Below are 26,291 nucleotides of genomic sequence, written 5' to 3'. Positions count from 1 at the left end.
CTCCCTTGCTGCAGGTCCCCTTACCCACCCCGCAGCACTCTGGGGATTCCATCAGCCAGGGGTCCTCCACCTCCAGCTTCTCCTCTTTGTCGTTGAGCTCCAGACAAGAGGAGCCCAAGAAGGACTACAGAGAGGTGAGTCTCCCAGGTGGGCAGTGGGAGGACGGCTGCACGGCCCGTGTTCCAGCGCCAGTTAGGGAGCCACTGCCTGACGAGGGCTAGCCAGTCGGCCTTCTTGTCGTCACGGGACAGCTGTGTCTGCTGTGGCAGAGGTCAGTGCCCTGGAGAGGAGCCCAGACGGCTCTCACCCTGCTTGCCCTTCCTGGTCTGCCTTTGCTTTGTGGGGAGTGTGCGTGTGTGAGAGAGAGCGAGAATATTCTAAGAAAAGTGCAGTGAAAGTCACCTATAGGTCCACTGATTTAAGACCATTTTACAAAGTAAATTTTCTCTGCCCTTCCCACTCCATAAGCCCCCCGCCCCCGTTAACCTGATGTGGGTCCTTTCTGACTTCTTGAAAAATCTGTACATTTACATGCATTCACATACTGTGTTTTGTAAAAGCTGATTTATAGTCTTTTGTTGTTTTTTTGTTTTCATTTAATCCATCTTAGAGCTTGTCTAGTGTCAGCCCACAGAGCAGACCATTGCATGGATGTGCCAGGAATCCTTTGCCTGTTCACCTGTGGATGGGGAACCCTCACTGACTCCACCTACCACACCTCGTCCCCTGCTTCCCCCAAACCCCGACCTGCTCTTAGAGGGCCCAGTAAACTTAGCTCAATGTCAAAGCACAGCAAAGAAAGCCAAGAGACACTCTCCAAAGTCTCACACACACCTGGGATGGTTATTGGGTGGGGCGTCCCCCTCGTCGACCCCTCAGCTAACAGATAATGACAGCTGAATACATGTCGTTCTGAAGGGGGGCCGGCCTCCTAGGAAGTGCTTATGCTTCAAGGTGACCATCCATCTCTGCCACATTAATAAGCAGTGTCATTCTGTAGACCTTAAACGGTAGTGGGTCAGTGCACTCTGGCACCCTCTCCTATCCGAGCAGTGTGAGGGGTATGTGTGAAAGATACTGGATGAGATGCTGAAACTTCACGAATTGAGACAAATGAAAACTATTAGGTGTTCAGAATAGTTTTTGTTATTTTATTAACATCATATTTCTAATATTCTTTTTTAACGAATTTTTTTTTTTTTTTTTTTGAGAGCCCACTGGCCCATGTGGGAATCAAACCCGCAGCCTTCGGAGTTAGGAGCACGGAGCTCTAACCGCCTGCGCCACGGGGCCGGCCCCCTCTAATATTCTTTTTCTTTTTATTAAGGTAGAAAAACTTTTAAGAGCCGTTGCTGATGGAGATCTAGAAATGGTGAGTTTTTAGAAGTGCCTTTACAAAAAGCTTGCTGTCGGTTTAAAACAGCTATTTCCTGTGTTTCCTGTGTCTAGTTCAGCGAGGAGCTGTGTGGACTCCTTGTTCGCGTTCACATAGAAAGTGGTGCATCTAATAAATATTGCATACTGGTAATGTGACATTTCCACCGCAGATAATGAGGCAAGTGGGCATAAAGCCACACATTGAGCACATCCTGCCTTTTAGACATTCATACTCTGGGAGGGTGGTGAGCTGTGGGCAAGGAGACCAGCCCATGTCCAATTCACGGAGTGTGGGCCCAGAGCCCGGGCCTACTAGCAGGGAGCAAGGTGAGCAGACAGGATCGTGGGCGAGGAGGAGGGGTGGCGGCAAGGGCAGAGCCCCGAGGGTGTCAGCATGGCCCTGTGGAAGTTGTGGACAGCTCTGACGCCTGGGCCAGGAAGCTGAGGGCTGAGGCTCGGGGCTCCCAGGACGCACAAGCAGGCATCTGGGCAAGATGGTGCTGGCTGCCCTGGGTTGGCACCCGGCAAGGATAGCCTGGCTGCAGGGAAGGTGTCTGTCCTAACCCTCGCTGACAGGTCACAGGGCACCTACATCCTGAAAGTGCTGGAGAGTGGAGACAACCTTCATTAGATTCCCATAGGAAGTTCCCCTGGCTTGCCTTTGGCTTCCCGAGAGGAATTCGTATGTCTTCCACTTTAAAAGGAGGAGTAAATTAGGTGCTTAGCAAATTAGGAGCTCTGAATAAGGCCTGTTACCAGAGCGTTTTACAATGATGTGTGTGTCACTGAGGATCGAGTTTGAGGTGATGAACAGAAGTTTCTGTGCTCTGATCACAATGGCCTCTGGGATATTAAGAATCTGAGTGCAGTCATTGGTGGATTAGCCTTTGCACTCTGAGGGGCAGACGAGGGGTCCGTATCTGGCTGAGGTCACACTGCTCCTCTCACAAGGCCAGCCCCAGGAGAACCCAGTATTCTTTGGGGGAAACAAAGGAGGACTTCTTTAGGCACGCTGAGAGCCATGTGGCGTAGCCTGCGTGGGGAAGCAATTACGGCTGTCCCTGTGTCATGACACATCTTCTTTGTGTGAGTGGTGAGGGGGCTGAGGCCATTCATGAAAGCAGTGAGCAGAGACAAACTGTCCGGTGCCCTGGGGTCACTGTCCAAACCAATCAACACATACCCTCCAACCCGCTGCCCGCTGCCACCTGCCCCTCAGCTCCCTGCCCCCATTCTTGTTCCCCGCTTTTCATCAAGAAGACCTGCCCTCAGTCTGTCCAGCTAGCCTGCTGGGTGGGGCCCCCGAGTCGACGCCTTTGGTGTTTCCACCCTGACCGGTGTCTGTTGTCAGGGACGTGGAAGGGACCTGAAGGAGAGAAGTTGGGGGTCAAAGGGGGTCTTCCAGGAACCCTTTGTCAGTCCGTGCAGGCATATGCTGACTTCCTCCGAGCTTAGAACCAAGCCTAGGATTGCATTTATATTGTGTTCTTTTCTCAGACTTAATCTCCTAGAAACTAGTCTTTCCTGGAACATAAATATCACCTGTTTGGGGGTCATTTCAGTGCTCTGACCTGTGGGCTAGTGCATTATAGTGGAAGGGACACTGGCGTGGAGTCCCGACCGCCACTTACTAGTTGTGTGGCCCTGAACACGTTGTTGATCTCTCAGAGTGAGTTTTCTCCCAGGTGAAAAGGGAGGGACTGGTTGTGGAAAGCAGGCAGGTAGACAACGTAAGAGGAGGTGCTCACTAAATGCTTTAGGACCAGGGTTTTAAAGCAGCGCCACTCTGTCCCCTTTTAAGACAGAAGAAAAGAATCTTTAACACAAGCTACAGACATGGTTGCTCACCCTCTACATCACCAACGAGAGAAATGAGAAAGGTGTGAGCACAGGTGAGCCCTGGAATGTTTGTGAGCAGCAGCCATCATTTTTAAGTTACTTTGGTGGTTGAGGAAGTACAGACCCTGGTTTGGGAATAGTTGAGACGGGTATGTATGTATATGTGTATAGAGAGAAAGAGAGAGAGAGAGAGAGACTAGCTTAGAACGGAGCTCAGGAGAAGCTTGAAGTTCCTGTTTCCCTTTATTCTGCCCCACCAGGTGCGCTACCTTCTAGAGTGGACAGAGGAGGATCTGGAAGAAGCAGAGGATGCTGTCGGCGCAGCAGATGTTGAATTTTGTCACCCCCTGTGCCAGTGCCCCAAGTGTGCTCCAGCTCAAAAGGTTTGGCTTTGCTCCTGTTGGAGGCAGGGGCTGTCGCCCTCAGGGAAGCCGTCTGCGTCTCAGCCAATTTCTGAGGCTGGGAGTGGGGGTCCCAACATGTGGTGGGGACCAGTTAGGTCGGGGTGGGCAGGCGCGGACACCGGAGCAGGGTCTGGCTCCGGCCGCCCGCTTCCTGAACGGGCAGCTTCGTGAGCAGGGACAGCCACACGTGCTTAGTGTCTCAGGTTCTCTCTGAGCCCGAGTCACGGGCAGGTGTTCACAAATAGACACACCCAAGGGTCCCGGTCCGTGTGGCTGCAGCTCCCTGGGGAGGCTGTCCTTGAGTCCCCTGCCATTGCCGCGCTCACGTTGGTACGCCCTCTGTGGCAGAGGATATACCATTCAGTTTCCTCTAATGGTATTACCAGTAGGATATTGGCATGGATACAATCCATCCATGTTGCTCAGATATCCCCTGTTTTACTCGTGTGTGTGTGTGTGTGTGTGTGTGTGTGTGTGTGTGTGTGTGAGTTTAGTTCATTCCATTTTTGTCACATGCAGCTTTATGTATCCACCACCACATTCAAGGACAGAACAGGTGGCTCACCACAGGAAGAATCACTGGTGTTGCCCTTTTATCTCCACACCCACCTCTCTCTGTCACCCCCACCCCGCTTTACCTAACCCCTGGCAACCACTATCTCCATTTCTTTGAATTTTGTCATTTCAGAAATGTTATATAAACGTAATCGAGTAGCATATAATCTTTTGGGACTGGCTTTGTTCATTAGCGTGATTCCAAATTGTTGCGTGCAGTTAGCAGTTTATTCCTGTATTGTTGAGGAGTAGTCCATGGTCCGTGTGTGCCACGGTTTGTTTAACCATTCACCTGTTGAAGGACTTGTGGGTTGTTTCCGGTTTGGAGACATCACAAATAAAGCTGCTGTGTACATTCATGTACAGGTTTTTGGGAGAACCTAAGTTTCATTTCTCTAAGATAAATGTCCAAGAATGCAGTTGCTGAATCGTCTGGTGATTACATGGCAATTCTATGGTTAGTTTTACAAGGAACTGACAAACTGTTTTCTAGAGTGGTTTGTACCATTTTACATTCCCACCAGCAGTGTATGAGCGATCCAGTTTCTCCGCATCCTCACCAGCATTTGGTGTTGTCACTGTTTTGTTTTTTTAGCCATTCTGACAGGTGAGTAGCACTGTCTCAGTGTGGTTGTAATTTGCATTCCCTAATGGGTGATGACGTTGAACATCTTTCGTGTGCTTATTTGCCATGTGTATATGTTCTTCAGTGAAATGTTTGTTCATTTCCTTTGCTCATTTTCTTTCTGGTTTGTCTATTTTCTTTACTGTTGAGTTTTCAGAGTTCTTTATATATTCTAGATTCTAGCTCTTTGTCAGATATTCGGTTTGCAGATATTTTCTTTTAGTCTGTAGCTTGCCTGCATCTTATTCACATGTGTCTTCATAGAGCAAGTTTTTAATTGAGAAGTCCAGTTTATCAATCTTCCTTTTTTTTTTCTTTTAAACAACTTTTTTTGTTTTTGTTTTAAGGAGGGTACAGCTCACATTGGCTCACGTGGGGATCGAACCGGCAACCTTGGTGTTATCAGCACCATGCTCTAACCAACTGAGCTAACTGGCCACCCCCAGCCAATGTTTCTTTTATGGATTGTGCTTTTGGTGTTAAGTCTAAGAACTCTTTGCTTAACCCTAGATTCCAAAGATTTTCACCTGTTTTTTTCTTTCCTGAAAGTTTAATAATTTTGCATTGTACAGTTAAGTCCAAGATCCAGTTTGTTAATTTTTGTACAGGGTGTAAGGTTTAGGTTGAGGTTCATTTCTTTGCAGTGTCCACTTGCTCCGGCACCATTTGTTGAAAAGCCATCCTTCCACCACCAATTCACTTCTGGATCTCAGTTGACTGAATCGTGTGGGTCTGTTTCTGAACTCTCTGTTCTGTTCCATTGATCTGTCCCTCCACCAGGGCCACACTGTCTTGATTTTTTCAACTACACAGTAAGCTTAATGTTGGGTAAAGAAAAAGAAACATAACTTATTCTTTGCCAGGGTCGTTTCAGCTATTCGAGATCCTTTGCTTTCCATATAAATTTTAGAATAAGCTTGTCTGTGTCTACAAACACCTTCTTACAATTTTGATAGGAATTGCATTAAAACTGTAGATCAATCTGGGGAGAAATAAGATCTTTACTATGTTGAGTCTTCATGAACATGGTATATCTCTCAAGTATTAGGCCTGCTTTGATTTCAACATTTTGGGATTTTCAGCATACAGATCCTGTCCATGTTTTGTTAACTGTTTACCTAGGTGTTTCATTTTATTTGGAGCATGTGTACATAGTACACACTCACATGCTAGCTGTACGTCACGTACTAAGAAAGTGAATTTGACTTTATAAAACAGATGTAGTGGTGTTTTGCTTTGTATTAGAAGATAATATTACCGTATTTTAAAAGTTCATGGATTTCTCTGACCTAAGAATATTTAAGTGACTAAATTTTTCATTCACATGTAGCTTTTCAGCTGCAGGGTAATGTGTGTGTTGCAATTTGCCACTTTTGTCCTGTACCCTTGCTGCTGGATATGTACAGTTTAAAAACTTATTTCCACTAGGTGGGCGGCTATGAAAAACATAGAGATTAAAAAGGCAGATGATGTTTCAGAGGATATGATGTGAAATAACAAAACCCCCAGGTGTGTGAAGTAACAAAACCCCCAGGTGTGTGAAGTGTGAAGTAACAAAACCCCCAGTCAGTGACTCTGGATGGCTAGAGGCTGTTTCTGTATCTCTCTGCTGTTCTTTTATTGCTTTCCTATGCTCTGTTCTTCCCCACTTCAGTTCAATTTTTTTGTAGCAAGAAGCTGAATTACACATTACAATACCTGTTGAGTTTATTGGATAATGTATTATGTTCTCTGCTCTTTAAAAACCTCTTAATCTTTTCCTTTATTTATAATTTCTCAAAAATACACAACACTAAATTGCTTCATATCTGTGATAAAAATTAAACCCCCAGACCCCGCCTTCTTCTAGCCCATTAGTGTGTTGAGTTTTTTTTGTTAACCTTTATGTATAATTTATGTACAGTAAAGTGCAGCAGGTCCTCAAATAACGTCTTTTCAGTATAACATTGATGAGATGCTGTGGAAACTTAACTCTTATTTATATCAATTAGCCTAGGGTAAAATGGGTTTTTTTATATATCATTTTGCTTAATATCACAGAACCTGTCAACAATGTTAAGTGAGGACTTACTGTATATCCATATAAAGTATACAATTTGGTGAGTGTCTGCAGGTGTATAAACCCAGGAAGCCAGCACCACACTCAAGATACAGAGCCATCCATCATCTCCAAGGGTTTCCTTGTGCTGATTTGCAGCTCTTCCCTTCCTCCCTCCCTCCCCTGTCCCAGGCGGGGACAGTTTTTCAGATACACATATTGCAGACATTACCACCAATCTGTTGTCCATCACTACAGACACATTGGCATTTTCTAGAATTGTGTGTGACCGGAACCATACAGTACACACTCTTCTGAGTCTGGCTTCCTTTACTCAGCAGAATGTTTTCGAGGTCAGTGTTACCTTAGTAGTTCATTTCTTCTTATGGCTGGGTAGTATTCCATTGAATATAGCATAATTTGTTTATCTGATCACTTATCGATGGACCTTTCAGTGGTTTCCTGTTTTTTGGCTTTTCAATAAAGCTACTGTGAATATTTGTACACAAGTCTTTGCATGAATATGTTTACTTGGGTAAATACCTAGGAGTAGAATTGCTGGGTTATACAGTAAGTGTCTGCTGAACCTCATAGGAAAGTGCCAGTTTTCCAGAGTGAGTGTAGCGTCTTCCGTTCCAACCAGCAGCGTGTGAGAGCTGTTATCCTTACTTGGTATTTTGACCTTTTAACTTTGGTCATCATCCTGGTAAGTATGCAGTGGTATTTCCCTGTGTTTTACCCCCTATGTCTTCAATGGTTTGTTTTTATTGTTGAGGTATAATTACATACAATAAAATGTATCCTTTAAATTTAGCACAGTTTTATTTTTAGTAGATTTTTATTGTTTTTTAGTTTCAGGTGTACAAAACAATGTCATAGACATTTACACCCCTCACAAAGTGATAACCCCCACCCCCAAACTACTACCCCTCTGACATCGTATATAGCTGTTACAATTCCATTGACTCTATTCCCTATGCTGTGCTCCACATCCCGTGACTATATATATATATATATATATATATATATATATATATATATGTTAAATTATAGTTGATATTCAGTATTGTTCAGCTTCAGCTTCAGGTGTACAGTGCAGTGATCAGACATCTACACCATCCCTGAGGTGGTCTCCTTAATAAGACAAGTGTCCATCGGATACCCTACAGAATCTTTACAACAGTATTGATTATATTCCCCAAACTGTCTTTCGTATCCCCATGGCAATCTTGTAGTTACTGATTGTGCTTTATAACCCTCACCTTCTCCCTCATCCCCACCCCCTCCCAACTAGCAAACCTCAGTTTTTCCTCTGTGTCTCTGAGACTGTTTCTGATTAGTTTGCTCCTTTATTCTGTTCTTAGATTCCTCATATATAAATGAGATCATATGGTATTTGTCTTTCTCTGTCTGACTTATTTCACTTAGCATAGTGTTCTCTAGGTCCATCCATATCGTTGCGAATGGTAAGATTTCATTCTTTAGAGCCGAGTAAGACTCCATTGTATAAATGTAACACAGTTTTTTAATAAAAATATGGAACGCTTCACGAATTTGCATGTCATTCTTATGCGGGAGCCATACTAATCTTCTCTGTATCATTCCAATTTTAGTACATGTGCTGCCAAAGCGAGCACTTAGCATAGTTTTTTAAAGAGATAACATTTTTAATCATCAGAAAGTGACTAGAGGCCAATCACAGAAAACTCTGACATATTAATTCTACTATCAAAACATATGATTCAACTTCCCAATTTAATATTTATTTTTAGTTATATGGTTTATAAATCAATTCTGTTTGCCCTTTTAATTGTTGATTGATTATTCTTATACCCACATGATTGATCTTAAAGCCACTCTGAATAGTAAGGAAGTTTCATGACAAAAATGAAGGTGAACTGTGGAAGTAAGTAGCAGTTTTATGAGGTTTGACAAGCGAATACATTGTCACATAACCAGCAGCACCGCAGTGAAGATACAGAACCTCTCTTATCACCCCAAAATATTCTCTCCTGCTCCCTTGTTGTTTCTCCCCATCCTGACAATCACTGATCTGTTTTCTGACTCTTGGGTTTTTGTCATTCCTGATACTGATTTGCATTTCCCGTATAACTAAAGATGTTATTTTATGTTATCTTCTTTTGTGAGGTCTTTTTCAAATCTTTTGCCTATTTAAAAAAAAAAAAAAACGTTGGATTGTCTTACTGAGTTGTGAGGTTTGTTTTTAATTCAGGTTGGTACAAGTCCTTTGTCAGATATGCATATTGCAAACATTTTCTCCCATTCTGTAACTTGCCCTTTCATTTTCTTAATGGTCTCCCTTAAAGAGCAAAGATTTAAAATTTTTATGTCTGCTGCTGAGGTCCCAGTACAGATGCAAGAAAAAAAGAGTCCTCGCACTTTCTGTCTGTCTCATTGTGGCAGCCAAGATTGAATGGGGGAATACAGTGGGGGGGAAAAATTTTTATTAAGTCTAGTTTATCAAACTTATGTTTTTTGCTTTTGTCTTCTTTAGGAAATCTTTGCTTCTCCCTGTGTTGCAAAGATTTCCTTCTGTGTTCTCTTCAAGTTTTGTGGTTGTAGCTTTTACACTTAAGTCTATGATGCATTTTAATTTGTGTTTGGTGTGACATGAGGGTGGAGATACAGTTTTTCCATGTATGAATATTCAGCAGCAGCATCTGTAAAATAGACCTTCCCTTCCCCGTTGAATTGTCTTGGCACAATATGGTATCATTTGAGGGGGTTGCTTTCATGACAATGGAAGTTAATCCTCTGACAGCAAACCTTTCTAAAGCAGCAGGAATTCACCTGTGGGCATCCTGATCCCACCGTGATCTCGAATTTTGCTAAGGTGCTGTGGGGGGGCAGATGGCTTCCATTCCTTCAGCCCGGTTTCTTAAATACCAATGACATTTCCGTTTCCATCTTCTACACCTACTAGAAGCTGGCAAAGACCCCTGCCAGTGGGCTCGGTGTGAATGTGACCAACCAGGATGGCTCCTCCCCTCTGCACGTCGCCGCCCTGCATGGCCGGGCGGACCTTGTCCCCCTCCTCTTGAAGCACGGAGCCAGTGTGGGTGCCAGAAACGCAAAGCAAGCTGTCCCACTCCACCTGGCCTGCCAGCAAGGCCACTTTCAGGTATGGGTTCTGTCTCTTGGGCAGAGTGTTAGGGGGCTTGCTTTTGGTAGGAACCGCTCCTGCTGGGAATGCTGCACAGGAGCCAGGGTTGGGCGGTTGGCCCAGAGCATTGCCCCTTTCCTTCCTCCCAGCCCCAAGATTCGAGGTACACATGGTAGGACCACTCAGCAACAGCACACAGATCTCTGGTGCTTCAGGGGTGGAGCCAATCCCCCTCCCACTGCCATTCACATGTGGGTGGCGCAGGCTGTCGCTCCAGTTCTGACCCCAGCAGGAGCTGTCTCTGGTCCTAGGTTGTTGGTCTCCAGGGCTCCGGCCATGTCCTAGCGCCTTTCCATTCCCACAGCCCTGTGTGAGCCCTTCATAGTATTAGGCCCCTCTGCGGGAGGGTCAGGAGATCATTGTGGAATGATTTTTTAAAGTCCTGTTTTTCTTTTTGAAAATTGTCTATCTATGCATGCTTTTTCATTTTCCCTCATTAGTCTGTAACCTTTCTAAAGTCAGGAACCATGCTTCAGGTCCACCGTCTCTCTCATAACACCTAGCACAGTGCTTCAAGCACCAGTTCCCTCATCTGTAAACCTGGAGTGGGCATTCCAGCTCGCAAGACGGTAGATCCAATGAGTAAATGAAAAAATCGAGTGCCTGGCACACAGTCACCTCGCAGCCAATGTTCGTCCCTCCCCCCTGCAGGTATCTGCTTTCTCCTAAGGTCAGATTCGTATCTGAAGAGCTTTCTAGATAAACTTAGAGAACTAAATCAAAAGAATATCAAGTTAGCGGATTTCTCTCCGCAAATTTCAATTAAGGTTGAAAGTCATTCCTCTCTGCGCTAGGTGGTGAAGTATCTACTAGAGTCCAAGGCAAAACCTGACAAAAAGGACATAAGTGGAAACACCCCCCTCATTTACGCCTGTTCAAGTGGCCACCATGAAGTTGGAGCACTGTTGCTACAGGTAAGGGCCCCACAGCCCGGGAGCCCCGACACTGGTCAGTGAGGGGCACCTCCTCACGGGGCGAGCCCCTGGCAGTGCCTGCACACAGACAGGGGCAGCCAGGCCTCTCACCCTTTGTGTTGAGCTGCCCCTGGAGCTTCGCACCCAATTTGCTCTCTGTGGCTCTTTGCCGGGAAGTGGGGTGTCTGCGTCCATGCTGTGTCAGGTGCAGAGCTGAGAATGCAGGCACAGTGTTTGCCAAAGGTGGGTGTTGCCTCATTTACTAGGGTAGAGTTGAGTGGTTATCTTCAGTGCGAGCTGAGTGGCCTGTGTCACTGCTGCTGTTTTTCTCTTGGTAAAGGTTATACGTGTTGATTATAGGACAGAGAATCTAAAGAAGCAGAGAAAAAAACCAACTTGTCTATTGTAATCCCATCACTCAAAGGCAACTAATGCTGGTGAACTTTAAAAAATAAATGTGCATAGTTTAGGTCAGTATTGTCTATCTTGCTTGTTTTCACTCAAGGTAGAAAATTGGCTATTAAAATCTCAATTTTTAATGGTTGCGTAACTGTGGATGTACCATAGTTTGTTTTTGTGTGTTTAATTTAACTGTTTCTGCTCTACACATTTAAGCAACATGTGTTTTTTCTGCCATAATGCTGCAGTGAATATCTTTGAACATACATCTTTTTTCTCAGTATTACTTTCCCCCCCAACATTTTAAGAAAAAATTTCAGACATACAGAAAAATGGAAAGACTTTCATATACACACCACCTGGATTCTGCCTCGGTAGCTTCTAACATTCCTTTTGCTTGTACTGCTTCTCTTTCTAGCATGGGGCCTCCATTAACGCTTCTAACAATAAGGGCAACACCGCCCTGCACGAGGCGGTGATGGAAAAGCACGTCTTCGCCGTGGAGCTGCTGCTGCTTCATGGCGCATCAGTGCAGGTCATGAACAAGAGGCAGTGTACAGCTATCGACTGTGCAGAGCAGGTGAGCGGGGCAGCTGAAGACTGAGGGCCTCCCTGGCCCCCTCTCAGCTCCCTTTGGATTTGTTGTGTCTAAACCAGGTCTGACCTTGCAGTAACCAGAGCTCTGAATTGCTGGGCCTGTCTGAGTTTGCGCAGTGGCCCTGGTGCTTGGTCACCCGGTCAGAGGAGGGCCGCTCGGGAGCCAAGAGTTGGTCCTTCGGGGGTAGTTTTCAAAGGCCTAGTGGAGATGCTGCCCCAACATCTGACGGTGTCAGCACCCTCGTCTGGGCCCCTGACTAGCTCTCAGGCCCTCACAGTAGCAGTGAGTTCAGACAACGCTGTGGTGTCACCCTCCCTGCCCTGCAGATACACCTGTGATCTTAGCTGCGTGGTGAAGAGTTTGTTCAGTGGGTGGCTTTAAACTCCTTGCATTCTGTAAGGAGAATTATAAAGACCAGTTTCCCACTCTCCCAGTGCCATGGGTGTCCGCCAATGAGAACTGGTGAGGAAAAAGTCCTTTTCTTCTGGGAGAAGGTAGCTCTTTCCTGTTCCTGTTTTCATGGTGAATCTTTATCTAGTTTTCTACTCAGGGCAGACAAGTAGTAGGCTTTATTTAAATGGCACTACTGACATGTTAAAGTCACCATAAAGCCAACCTGCTCATAGGCTAATTATATTAATTTCTGAGCTTCAATGACATTTCTTAACAGTATTAAAGTATTTTAAACTTTCAATTTAGCTCTTTCTCAAATGATGATACTGATGGATGTCTTTTATGGCGTACTTACTGTGTGCTGGGTCCTCAAGAACCTCACGATAACTAGAATCCTAGCTCCTATTGCTCTGTGTCAACCGAGGGCACAGAGCAGTAATCCCTGGCCCCGAGTACCCGGCGGAGACAGAGCAGAGCCAGGCTCCAGTGCTGGGCTGCGCTTTACCACTAGGCCTTACGTCCTCAACGTTTTGTCTTATCGTTGCTTCTTCCTTTTCTGCCCAGCTACAGAAGATTGACATTTAGATCAAAAACAGGCAATTATCTGCTGAGAAGGAATAAAAAAATATTACTATTAACCCTTTCCCTTTCAAATTGTAGAATTCAAAAATAATGGAATTACTTCAGGTAGTGCCAAGCTGTGTGGCCACGTTAGATGATGCTGGCGAAACAGATGGCAAGGAGTACGTTACCGTGAAGATCAGGAAAAAATGTAAGAACTTCTGTTCTTTCTGCCATTCTCAAGTTGGGTTTATTTGGAAGTTCATGAATAGTTGCTGGTTTTCATTTAATTGTGAATATAAAATGTAATCAAAATTATGACAGGAGATGGGATTCGGCCCCAAAGAAATGTATAGTTACATCCTAATTTTTGATACTAGTTTTCCAGTTGGTTGGGATGGTACCTGTCAGCGTTACCTTGAAGGTCAGGCCTTCACTCACCAACTGGAGAGGAGGAGCAACCTCCAGGCGTTTCTTTCATGCCTCACATTCCAAAGCCAGGTGTTTTTCTAAGCATTTCCTGGACATCAGGGTAAATGCTACCTTTAAAGCATTTTTTCGGTTGATGCTAATTAGAACAGCAGTTGCCAAACAGGGATAGGGCTGAAGTGTTTGCTCCTTTTTTTAAGTTGTTACAGTTTAGATGGGGTCCTTTATTTTTTGTTTTTTAATGACAGTATGATTTTGTAATGCAATCATGTGAATGCACCCGCTCGCGTGTCTGATAACCCTGAGGCCGTCTCACTGTAATTGGCTGTGGCTGGGGAATATCATTGTATTAAGGGTTTATCTTTGTTTCATGGCGTTCACCCAGTAATAGATACCTGCTAATATGTTTCTTTAAGCAAATGCAGTGATTCACTTTCAATTTTTTTGTTAAACTGAGAAAATTGAAAGGTTGTATCTATGCCATAATTTTAAAACAATTCTTAAACTATTTTGGAAGTTTTCAGATGTTTATCCTTTTATCTACAGGGAACTCAAAAATGTATCATCTACCAAATGAACCTTTTACGAGACAGTTTTACTTTGTCAACTCAGTTGGTCAGTTTAAGTAAGTATAAAATTTGAGTTGATTTCTGTACTTTTGACCCCACCTTTGCTTAAAACAGAAAGTCTGTGTTTCCTCTTGAAGTGATGGACCAATCTGCGTTCTCAGCAAATGCTGCCACCTTGTGGTCAATCGCAGTGTTTGCACCACTACCCCTCACATTTATTATATTACTTTGTTTTGGGTTTCAGGGGAAGGACTTCAAGGGAGATTATGTCAAGAGATAGAAGTGTCCCTAATTTTGCTGAAGACTCTTTGCATGAGGTGAGTTATTAAACACTGGGTTATAATCATCCTCTTTAAAGTTTGGCTTTTAAAAAAATTAATCCATGGTAAACACATTTCTCGTTGCATTATTCACTGTAAGAGTTAATAACAAAACAAGTTCTTTAGTCGGATTGTCAAGAATATAGACTTCACTTATTGTTACATTTAAAAACTACATTTCTGAGCTGAGAAAGGAAAGTGAGCAAAAAGTAGAAAATAGTTATATGCATGGAAAGATGCTGTAATTAGTTCATGGTGTGTGTACTTGGTGAAATATCTCACATTTCACTAAGCAAATTCACTAATGTGTTAATCACTAACATAAGGACGAAAACAAATTTGTATATAGATGCGTAAAAAACTTGTCCAAATATGGTATGAAGTTGCTCATATAGACAATTTTGTATGTGGCCGTCTTCCTACAGCAGTATTCAATCAGTTATAAAAAGAAGCCAACTTTACATTCTGTGGTGCTATTAGGTGACTCTTCTCAGAAACATGACTTCTTATTTGCTGCTTGTTGACATAATATATGACTATTGATGAAACATTGAATTTATAGTATGTGTGGCAGAGGTTTGTTGGAACAAACATACATTCTCAATCTTTGTTTTGGAGAATTCAAGTGATTTTTGTTAACATGACTAACTTTGATTTCACGTTTAATCTTACATGACTTGGCTAATAGACCCGCTGCTGGGTGGGAAACCAACAAACTTGGAAATCTGCCTTGGTTCAGTCAGGTGCTAGCTTTTCCCTTGCCAGCGATGGGACTTGAGGCCGATTGCTTAACTTGGCTGATCCTGATTCCTCAGCTGTAGCATGGGGAACACAAATGGTATACACTTGTCAGCTGTAAAGGTTAAATTTGAAAGCACATAAAGCATTTACGCTTGTGTCTGACGCACGTCAGACTGTATCACCACAGGACTAGCAGAGTGGGAAGTCCCGAGCCCCTTGGATGGCACGTATAAGCTCTCAAGGGTAGCTGTTATTGTCACGGCAGTTGTTTCAAGTACAGTGCACATGCGAACTCTTGAATTATACCATCTCTCTAGCCAGGGAGGCAAAGAATGACACAAAAACAGAGTAACGTGCCAGACCAGAGCAGACCTCAGACTGCTACCAGAGGAGACGGTGATCAGCCCGAGAGGCCTGGACTGAAACACACTGCTCCTGGAAACAGGCGCATGCTCCGTAGACACACTGTCAATGAGGTCGTTGTACCCAAGGGCCCAGAGACTGCCGGCAACCTCACCACTTCCCAGGAGGGTAGTGTTTCCCAGTCTTAACAGTAAGAAGGAATTAACTTGGCTGCCACGAAGTAAGTCCTGAACAAGAAGATGCCAAGCATGAGTACAGTGCAGAACTAAATGGGTTCTATTTGACTTGAGAGAAACGCAGAAAGTTCCCGAAAGCTTTTCTGTGGCTGGAAGAATGCAACAAAGAAAACGATCGCCATCTCTTTCCTCTTCAAAGCTAATGAATACACCTGAAAAGAAACGGATGAAAATTTCAGTGGTGTCCAGATCCTTGAGGGGTGTATGTTTCTTCTTAAGTATTAGGGTTCCTTGGTTGCAGTAAGGTTTCATCACCAGATTCTGACCTCCTCCTACTGTAAGGTGCTCAACCTCTGTGATGTGTATAAATTGACAAACCACACGCTAAAAGAATTCCTTCATCTGGGATAAGCTGAAGAGAAGCAATGTAGGTTTCATGGTACGGGCTGGGCAGAAATGTCACGTGTGAATGAAGAAAATAGGGCCTGGAAAATGTTCCTTCGCAAAGCAGCACTTGAACCCAAAGATGCCTAAATGCCGTTTAGATGTTCTTTTGAGTGAAAAGGACCTCTAGGACCTGCTCGACACTGTGTATGTAGGGAAAGTTGAGTATAATTTTTCTTACAACAGAGTTAAGTACAGGTATTTGATGAGTGCCCATCTGTGCCTGTAGCTGTGGCTGTAGGAACATGCCTTTCCATTAAGAACCGTCCCTTAAATGTCACACCTGAAGGATGGTAACTAAACTAGAAAGTAGATTTGGCACATCTTTTCTTAGTCTTTTGATTCAAATTCAAAATTTACAGCACAAACCAGGTCAAAGTTATTTTAAGTTGGAATTTATTGCCATTTACTCCTTTTTATGAATTTCTATAGATTATACTCTTATTTTTTTATGTTACTAATTGGTCTAGAGCCACAAACATGGGTTTGTCCTGAGTACATTCTCAAGTAACTTTGTAATAAGGAAATGGTTCTGTGCATGTTCTTAGAAATACTTGTGTATGTATAGAAGGGCGGGGCTGATTATTTTTCTACAAAGTAATTTATGATTTCTAATTTTCTAATGTGCCTTGGGTATGTGCCAAATGATGGAAAAGAAGCAGTAAACTTTATGATTCTTGGAGAGTGTCATGGCATACTTTTTTTAGTTTATGTTTTTCTGTGAAGATGTGTTTTCTAAGCCTCTGTGCTACAAACGTGCTTTGTGTATGGCAAAATCTTCCCCCATTGGATGGATATACATTTTATTTTTCAGTTATAGATGCACGTGACTCAAACATGTAGTCTGGATCACTGAGAGCAGACCATTACCCATCCACGCCGACTAGGGCTGACAATGCATTAGACAGTGCCTAGGGCCCTCACAGTTTTCTTTAAAACGCAAAAAAATGAATACAGCTTCTTAGTCCAAATAGAACACGTGGACTGTTGCTTTGCCAAGTTTTCATCCTTTTCCCCAGTTTTGAACAAAACAACTTATTAAGTTGCTACCATCCTAATTAAGAAACTATATCCTATGCAGTTTATCAGCACAACCATTTCTATATTTTGGATGGTACGATATTAATTTTTAAATTATACCTCTATGTATACATACTCCTGTTTAATTTTAAATTGCCCTGGCTAGCAGAATCGTCAAATGAAGAAATAGGCTCAGCGAAGTAAGGGGACTAATTTGCTTGCATTATCAGAGCTGGGGTCGAGGCCTGATTGGCTGTGATTGGCGGTGTCATCCAAATTGACAGTTTCCAGCGTAGTGTACACTTTATCTGGAGATATGAGTACCCTGAATGGGACTGGCAATCTTAGGGGAGGAGTTTCCTCTTGAGATACTCTGCTAATCAGCAGGGTGAGCCATCTGAAGTGATTTACTTCGATTATTTTCAAAAACACGTTTTTCTCCAATTCTTTACTAAATTTGATAACTTAGAAATTGGCAATGCCCAAATTTCTATTTTACATAAGACTGTTTTTTGGGGTTTTTTAAAAGATTTTATTGGGGAAGGGGGGGGAACAGGACTTTTATTGGGGAACAGTGTGTATTTCCAGGACCTTTTTTTGGGAACAGTAGTGTTTTACCCAGGACTCATCAGCTCCATCCAAGTCACGTTGTTGTCCTTTCAGTCTTAGTTGTGGAGGGCGCAGCTCAGCTCAAGGTGCCATTGTTCAGTCTTAGTTGCAGGGGGCGCAGCCCACCATCCCTTGCTGGAGTCAAACCTGCAACCTTGTGGTTGAGAGGATGCGTTCCAATCAAGCCATCCGGGAGCTCAGCAGATCCCGTTGACTTCATTCTAGTTGGGGAGGGCGCAGCTCGCTGGCCCATGTGGGAACTGAACTGGCAGTCCTGTTGCCCAGAGCTCACATTCTAACCGAGTTACTCGTCAGCCCCAAGAATGTTTGTTCAAGTATTATTACCAGTAGGTCCTGGTTATTTGGGGAATTCTTTGCAATGGAATTATCACTTTAGTTATAGACTTTTTGGATAGGGGCAAGATTTGTTAGATAATATATCTCAATGCAGTTGAAAAGATGATAAATGAAACCAAAGCTATGAATTTTCTTACATTAAATGTAAGTACTATCTGCAGTCAGAAAAACAGCGTGCCTGCTTTCAGAACCTGTGTCTTGGAAATATTAGATGTTAAATATTAGAGATTAAAGTTGGTTCAGCTTAATCCATGGTCTTTAACGCGCACCATGTTACTGGATGGTATTTTCTTCTTACTGAAGACCATTTGAGCAACTTCTATTTCTGCTAAGGCCATTTTCCTACCTAACATTAATATCATAATTACAAAAGATATATTCATGCTGCTGTAGGTTTTTTTGGTAGGAAAGGAAAAAAGGCAAAATGCAGATCTGTTCATTCATGGTACTATGGTACTAAAACAACTTTACCCAAATTGTTTTATTTTACATAACAAGTTTATTTTGCCAAAGGCATATAGACAATAAACAAAGTAAACATTCATCCATATCTTAACTTCTGCCAAATATTATCTGTCCTAGAACTGTTCCATTACGTTCCAGTGTCTAAGCATCTTTAAATTCAATAGTCGTCATCTTCATCAGAGTCCATTACTTTTCTTCTGTTGAACTGGGGAGAAAAAACAAGTGTCGTTACATGTTTAATAAAACACAACTCAGATTTTCTGAGAACTATTTCTGCCTACTACAGCGAGACATTTTTGTCTGTCTTTAAAACAACCTGGTGTTTTAGATCTAAGAGAAACGGGACGACGATGGAAGAGCCTTAAAAGTTACACCCTCCATCCGGCAGCCTTTCTCTCCCAACTCCCACGTGTTACACAATGGAAATGTCTCTGGCCTGAAATGTGGCCAGTAGATGTATATTCAACACACCATTTAAAATATCCATCTTTTTCTTTTGACATGTGCATTTAGGGAAACTTACTTTAACTGTGGTTTTCCTTTCTGTTTGTTGGCTTACTTTTTCAAGGATTTCTATTAAACCTTGTTCTGTTACCTAGGATAACCAGCAAGAAAAACAGTCATTTTTTTTTAAACAAAGAATTTACCTCAGCAGACTGAATCGTCTTCGTCTTCCTGGGGAGTAGGCGTAGAGTACCAGAGGGAAGGAGAGGTGGGACTAAAGGTTGGAGTTACCGGTTGTAATTGCAGGTACACCTCTTTTTACTGGGCTTCACTTCATTGCACTTCACAGGTGTTGCACTTTTTTACAAAGTGAAGGCAAGACCCTCCACCAGAAAAAGATTACAACTCCCTTTACTGCAGTGGCCTGGAACCGAACCCACAATATCTCCGAGGTAGGCCTCTATTGGTTCCTTAGAAAATTTGCTCTGCTAATCCTCGTTTGAGGAGGGGGGGAAGTATCCATCAATTAGCTTCTTCAGAAAAATCCAAAGTTGACAGGTATTTAAGAGCGTCTTTATCCCCACTAGCAGAAAAAGACAAGCACCTGCACCACTCTGTCAAGTGTCAGGGACACAGGACACACCACCTCTGCCCTTGAGACCCTGAGAAGAGGAAGTGCAGGTGGTAAGTCACTCAACAGAGACAAGCCAGTCATTGTCTCCTCCACACGTTCCTAGTGTAAGGGGTCCAGGGCAGGACTGAGCCCCTCAGGCTGTGGTGGCAGGTGGGGGAGTGGGGGTGACGCCCGTCTGGATCTTGAAGGAAGGTCAGACTTGCCACAGTATACCCATTGTGGCATTACAGTAACGCACATAGTAACCAGGAATTGTAGCGCTATCTCATTTGCAAAACAAGCTTAACGTCTGCCTACACTGGTAGTATTTCCATTAGTATTACTGAGAAAGCTTCTTTCCAGTGTAGAAGCAATTTAAGCCAGCTGACCCTACCAGTCATTGGGTCACACAGACATCAACAGGGTCCTACAGCAGTGTCAGAAAGGGAGAGCAGAGGAGTTTAGGAAAGGCAATTCGTTATCTTTTAGGATTTATGGTGATACACCTATTCTCTAATTTAAAAATTACTTGCTTAAAATAGTCAACAAGAATTCTGTAACCAGAACATGAAATTGACCTTCTGAAGGTATGTTCTGATAGAGTAGGTTAACGACAGGTAAAACTGCCTCAAGGCAGTCCAAGCTTACCTTCCCACTTAGTTGTCCGTATCTTGCCATCTGTATGAGGTAATTCTCTACTGCTTTAGTTTTTTCAGGCTTTACAAGTGCTAAGTTACTTACTGAAAAGAAAAAAGTAAATATACAAAAAAGCATCAAAATTAAATGCACTTATATCTTAAAACTAAGCACCAGCATTTCCAAAGCACTTCACAGACTTATTTATGTATTGAGACTGGCAAAGTAGATAAGACAGAAGATACTGTCACCCTTCTTAAAAATGAGGAAACTGAAGTTCAGCCATGTCAGTCTAGTCAAGGCCACACAGACGTGGTGACAAAGCCAAGATTCACCTTGGGTCCTCAGATTCTAAGCCCTATGGCTTTTAAAAAAATATATATGATTGCCCTCTGGAAAACAAATTATACATTACTACACATACATAATGGCAGAGATCCATCTAAGGCTCCCTCCTCTAAGCTGGGCTTCAAGTTACAATACAGAAGATACTAGTTCATTCCAATTGGCTCATTTAATTTTTTTTCTACATGGTTTTCTTTTTGTTTTTTATTATGAAGAATTATGAACTGAAATGGAGAATACAATAATTCCCCCAAGTCCCCATCACCCACGTCAACTACCAGCAACATTTTGTGACTGACTTACGAGTTGTTTCCTATAAATTTTACCTAATAAGCCCTTGGAGATCATCTCCCTGGTAGAAGAGAACTGAGCTGCTACTTTTAATAATGATTTAAGTACATTTGTTTAGGTTTCTAAACTTCACATTTCTTACAAATGTCTGTATCTTAAGTTTTTTTAGAATAAATAACTATTTAGAGAGAGCCATAATTTCATATGTATGTCCCTATTCAACTAACCCAAGGCAATTTTACAGAAATAGCTTAGAAGAAACTGAAGATGCTTACACCGGGCCCGGGCTGACTGATCCAGAACTTGGGCTAAGATACTGTTTCTCATTTCTGCTTCCCTACAACAAAAACAGGTCAAGCAAAATTAGAACTAAACTGTCAGCATTCCAGCTGAACACACAAAAACGTAACTCACTCAGTACATTTCCCAAGATGGAAGCCTGCTGCATACACCAACTGTACGCTGTAGTCGGTGCTGTGCGGACAGCAGCAGCTATTATGAGAGTCCATTCTTGCCCTCCAAAGTCAGCTTTATATTATGTGGGTGTAAACCTACCAGGCTGAAAGGTAAAACTTTGCATTTTCACAATTCGGGGGTGGAGTTTCAGTTCAACCACCATTACCAACACTTATTAAGTACCTTCCGTGTTTTCCCGAAAATAAGACCGGGTTTTATGTTAAGTTGTGCTCCAAAAGATGCATTAGGGCTTATGTTCAGGGGGTGTCATCCTAAAAAAATCATTCTAGGGCTTATCTTCCGGTTAGGGTTTATTTTCGGGGAAACACGGTAGTCTGTGAGAGGTACTAGAAATTTGTAGTGAGATTTCTGGCTATTAGAAGGACCAAATGATTAATCCATGGAATTATCTTAGAGATGAAGCCACCAAGACCTAGGGAGGCTATGTTAAGAGGACACAGAATCGTGGCCAAGCAAGAACCAGATCCCATGTTTAAAGACTCTCAGTTCTATTTTTTGGGTGAGAAGGGGGAGTGAAATTATAACTCTGCAAATATCTTTGCATCATCCTACCTATCTAAGTAGGAACTAGTTCGTGTTAATAGGACAGTGGTTTCAAACTTTTTTTTTTTAAGTAGCAGCACTTTTTTTTTAAGCAAAGTCCTTCAAGGAACTTAATACACAACACAGACAACAGCAGAGATTCTTTGGCTGAACTGAGGGTTTGCTGGGACTGGCTGTACCCACTAACTGCCCCACAGGGTTCATGGGACACAGGCCATTTCTTTACCACACCTGAGTACTTCAACCCTGCCACAAACTACTGTTACTATATTTCACTGAATCTGAGATGCCATTGATTGGAAGATGAACCATAGTGTTATGTATCTCTAAGAATAAAAAAACACCCTAGATGAGGAAGCTAATGAGAGATTTCCCCCCACTCACAACTGGGGCAGCAAAGAGCAACATCCACAGTACAAGGTAAACAAGAAATAAACCCGCCATGCAGAAAGGGACAGCAAGTAAGGATACATGCATGAAACTTGGCCCTGAGTGAAGGAAGAAAAAAGTTCCTCTGAAAATTTGAACTTGAAGCTTTAGTCATGCAGGTGTACTGTCTGAATTCATACCAGCGTAAAAGGAGGGGGGAAACTTCAAGCAGAGAATTTAATTGTAAGACATCTCAGGTTAGAAATGTACCCAAGTGATGGCAGAAGCAAAGTAAATCCTCTCTGGAAAAATCCAGGACAATAGTGATCATTATGAGACCTTTTCCAAATTCAGGTATGTTAAAATGTAAAACAAAAAAGTTACGTCTTAGAATTAATGAAATTCATGTAGGTTTATTTTCTTAGCACTATCCTAGGTTCTTACCATCTCTCTTCTCTCAATAAAATAAGCCATGGAAAGGCAGGATCCTTCTCTGCCTATTTCTACAGACCCAGTAGAGTGCCTGACCTAGAGCAGGTTCTCAATATTTGCTAAGTGAGTTAAAAGGCAGCATGATGGAGGGAGGAAAAAGTAGAGAATTCTTCAATACCGTGTTTCCCTGAAAATAAGACCTAGCCAGATCATCAGCTCTAATGCGTCTCTCGGAGCAAAAATTTATGCAAGACCGGGTCTTATATTAATTTTTTCTCCAAAAGACGCATTTGAGCTGATGGTCCAGCGAGGTCTTATTTTCGAGGAAACATGGTTCAGTTTCAGTTTTGCAAGATGAAAAAGTTCTGTTGCACAATAACGAGACTATAGTTAACATGACTGAACTGTATGTACACTTAAAAATGGTTCTTATGGTAAATTTTATGTGTTCTTTTATCACAATTAGAAAAAAAAGGTAGCATGATGGGGTAACTAGTCGTTCAAAAAGCCTGCCATGTGGGAGGTGTTCTGCATGTGCTGGGATAAAATAACAATCTCAGAATAGTATCACAGTTGATATTTGTCTAGCACTTACTAAATGTGAGGCACTGGACCCCCCTAAGAAGCAGTCCTCTTGCTATGCTCATTTCAAGGTCGTCGCAGTTTAGCAGAGCAACCAACAGCAACCAGTAACTATTAACAAGGAAAGTGCTATGGGTGCATTTATTTAACACATGAATAACAAAGATACCTTGATGATTTATGGGGAAAACACTATGTCAGGAAGAACTTTAAGATTCACGTACTTATGAAAATAACTAAAGTAAACAAAAACAAAAACATTGGTGAAACCACCCTCAAAAAGTGCAGCGCGCCAGCCCGTACCTATGCTTTGCTTCCTGTTGTGCTGCATCGCCAGGATCCTGTAAAGGAAATGGAACTTTTAGTAATTTCACAGGAAAAAAAATATATATACATATAGGAACTATTCTATCTGATACCTAATCGGCTCCTGCAGGGATAGAAGCCAATTGCCAAATAATTAAAAGTCGGGCCTCCCAGAAGCCGGTGGGATACCTTCCACCTCCGACAATGTTTTGATGAGCTTCTGACGTCACAATCTAACAGTGTGTTAGCGCACACGCAGCCATTAGGGAGAGGCGAACCCGTACGACGACAGCGAATTTTACGAGGCAAGCGCAGCTCCCGGGGGAATAGAAGGTGCCTCTGCCCTGGGGATGCTCAGGGTTCACACGGCGCTTCCTTGGAGACCGCGGCGCCCCGTCCCTAACAGCCCTCCCCTCCCTTCACCGTCAGTCCTGAGCCCCTTAGCGATGGCGCGTAGTGACTCGTGGCTGGCTCCTCCCGGGGCTGTCACCTCCGCCACGGGACGGGAATCCCCGCCTGCCCTCCGCGCCCGGCGCTCAGCTGACCCTCGACAGATGCTTAGCGACTACTTGGGTCAGAACGACTGGATTCTAGGAAGCCATTCGGCTGGAACAGTAATCGAAGCAGGCCAGATCCCAAAGCTACGAGCACGGAGACCCGAGGAGCCGAACCTTCGGCTTCGGACCGACGCCGGCCCGGCGGGACCGACATCTGAGCGGGGCCGACCCCCGGCTCGGGAGAGGCCCCCAAGCCGGACCCGCCGGAGACAGCACGTGGTCGGCTGGCCGCCCGCGTTGCCACGCGACGGAGAGAAAGGCCCAGGCCGGCCTCGGAGTCGGGGCCGGGGGCAGGGTCCTCGGCCACTCGGCCGGGGACCAGCCGCGACGCTTTGAGCCGCGGTCCTCCAGGCGCCGCGCCCTCCACCTCACGCGAGGGGGCCCGGGCCTGGCCGGCGCGCTCACCCCGTGCTTTGCCTGCAGCTCGGCCAGCCTCTGTTTCCGCAGCGCCTCCAATTCCTCCTCGGCCATGCTGCAGCCGTCCGGGTGGAGCAGCCGCAACCCGGCCCCCAGCCCCTGCGCTCTCGCCGCCCTCCCTACTGCGCAGGCGCCCACGGCGGCCAGGCGTCACCAATCCAGCCCAGAGCCGCGCCGCCCCACGCAGCCAGGGCGCCGGGAGAGGCCCGATTTCCCGATAGCCAGTGGTTGAGCGTGGGGCGGGGCGGGGCGGGGCGGGGCGGGGCGGGGCGGTGGGCAGAGCGAGTGGGCGGAGCCTTCTCCAGCGCGGCCGCGTCTTTGCTCTGCACTTGGGGCCGTCACCTGGGCTAGGACCGGGTTGCGGATGGACAAAGACAGAAAACTAAAAACAGGCCATCATCAAAAAGTATAAGAATAACAGGTAAATTTTGTTGGTGGGCTATGATGTGTTAGGCTCATATTATCTCCATTTACAGATGAGGGTTCTAGGGCTTAGACTGGCTAAGTGCGGTGATGGAAAGGTTCTAAAACTGGATTGTAGTGAGTTACACAACTCTTAAATTTGCTAAAAACTCATTAAATTGTACACTTAAAATGAGTGAAAGGGGGACTGGAGGCGGAGGCAGAAGAGACTCGCTGGTTACCTGAGCATTAAGAAGCCAAGTTAAAGCAAACTTGGAAGGTGAGACGGGGGCAAAAAAAAATGGGGCCTTTCCTCCGAGGTGGGAGCGGGGGTGGGGGTGGGAGTAAAGTTCTGGAAACCCTTCCTTCCCCACGAGGGCCTGTCGAGGGCCTGTCGGAGGATGTTGGGGTGGGCAGCGGTGGCTACCTGAACTCCCCAGCGGGAGGCATGGCCTTTTCAGTTGGGGACCTTGGTGTGTGTGGAGGGGAAAGTGGTGGAATGCCCTTCTTCCCAATCCTGTTGCTCATGCACGTTAAACACCTGCTGTTTTTCAATTGTGGCAAAATGTAAAATTTACCATTTGAAAATATTTTCTCATTCTGTAGGTTGCCTTTTTACTCTGTTGACAGTATCCTTTGATGCAATTTTTCATTTTGATGAAATCTGACTTACCTACTTTTTCTTTTGTTGTCTATCCTTTTAGTGTCATATACAAGGAATCATTGCCAAATACAATGTCATAAAAATTTCCCCCTGTTATGTCCTAGAAGTTCTACAGGTTTAGCTTTGATGTTCAGGTCTTTGATCTATTTTGAATTGATTGTTATATATGGTGTAAGGTAGTGGTCCAAACTTTTTTTTTTTTTTTTTTTTTGCATCAGGATATCCAGTTTTCCTAGCACCGATTGTTGAAAAGACTATCCTCTTTCCCCATTGCATAGTCTTGGCACCTTTGTTGAAAATCATTTGCCCATGTATGTGAGAGTTTATTTCTGTGCTATTTTATTCCATTGTTCTATATGTCTGTCTTTATGCCAGTGCTACACTGTGTTGAATACTGTAGCTTTGTAGTAAATTTTGAAGTCAGGAAATGTGAGGCCTCCAACTTTGTTCTTTTTCAAGATTATTTTGGCTATTTGGGATCCCTTGAGATTCCATATGAATTTTACAGTAAATTTGTCTTCTTCTTCAAAAAACATCATTGGTATTTTGATAGAGATTGCATTGAAACTGCAGATTGCTTTGGGGAGTATTGTCATCTTAACACTATTAAGTTTTCCAATCCATGAATACAGGGTATCTTTCCATTTGTGTCTTCTTTAATTTCTTTCAGCAAAATTTTGAACTTTTTGGTGTGCAAGTCTTTTGCCTCCTTGGTTTAGCTTATTTCTATGTAGTTTATTCTTTTTATGCTAATATATGTGGGATTGTTTCCTTAATTTCAGTTTTTGATTCTTTGTTAATGTATAGGAATAAAATGATTTTGTGTTGACTTT

General features: G+C 43.7%; 2 protein-coding genes across 7 annotated transcripts in view; one reads left to right on the top strand and one right to left on the bottom strand.

Annotated features, from left to right (window-relative positions):
• ANKRD27 (ankyrin repeat domain 27) overlaps nt 1-20,901 on the top strand; it is a 54,384-nt gene extending 33,483 nt beyond the window's left edge. For 2 of the 6 annotated variants that reach the window (XM_081031736.1, XM_081031739.1), the window contains exons 20-29: nt 15-134; nt 1,328-1,372; nt 3,477-3,599; nt 9,783-9,980; nt 10,817-10,936; nt 11,754-11,915; nt 12,987-13,098; nt 13,863-13,941; nt 14,130-14,202; nt 15,264-16,609. In XM_081031736.1, coding sequence (XP_080887862.1) covers nt 15-134; nt 1,328-1,372; nt 3,477-3,599; nt 9,783-9,980; nt 10,817-10,936; nt 11,754-11,915; nt 12,987-13,098; nt 13,863-13,941; nt 14,130-14,202; nt 15,264-15,497 — 1,266 coding nt within the window. In that variant the 3' untranslated portion in view covers nt 15,498-16,609. Of the gene's footprint in view, nt 1-14; nt 135-1,327; nt 1,373-3,476; nt 3,600-9,782; nt 9,981-10,816; nt 10,937-11,753; nt 11,916-12,986; nt 13,099-13,862; nt 13,942-14,129; nt 14,203-15,263; nt 16,610-19,173 lie in introns of those variants that run through there. The other 4 variants (XR_013992152.1, XR_013992153.1, XM_081031737.1 and 1 more) reach the window with 4 other exon arrangements.
• PDCD5 (programmed cell death 5) lies at nt 18,392-24,529 on the bottom strand. The gene is made up of 6 exons (XM_081031748.1): nt 24,381-24,529; nt 23,416-23,453; nt 20,985-21,046; nt 20,086-20,177; nt 18,904-18,975; nt 18,392-18,585 (listed from the first exon to the last, which is right to left on the bottom strand). Exons 1-6 carry the CDS (start codon nt 24,444-24,446, stop codon nt 18,538-18,540), a joined length of 378 nt encoding a protein of 125 aa, XP_080887874.1. The 5' UTR covers nt 24,447-24,529; the 3' UTR covers nt 18,392-18,537.
• Nucleotides 24,530-26,291: the final 1,762 nt, after the last annotated feature.

This window comes from Rhinolophus hipposideros (genome assembly GCF_964194185.1).
Source record: "Rhinolophus hipposideros genome assembly, chromosome: 21".
Lineage (NCBI taxonomy): Eukaryota > Metazoa > Chordata > Mammalia > Chiroptera > Rhinolophidae > Rhinolophus > Rhinolophus hipposideros.
This window is presented reverse-complemented; position numbering and strand designations above follow the sequence as displayed.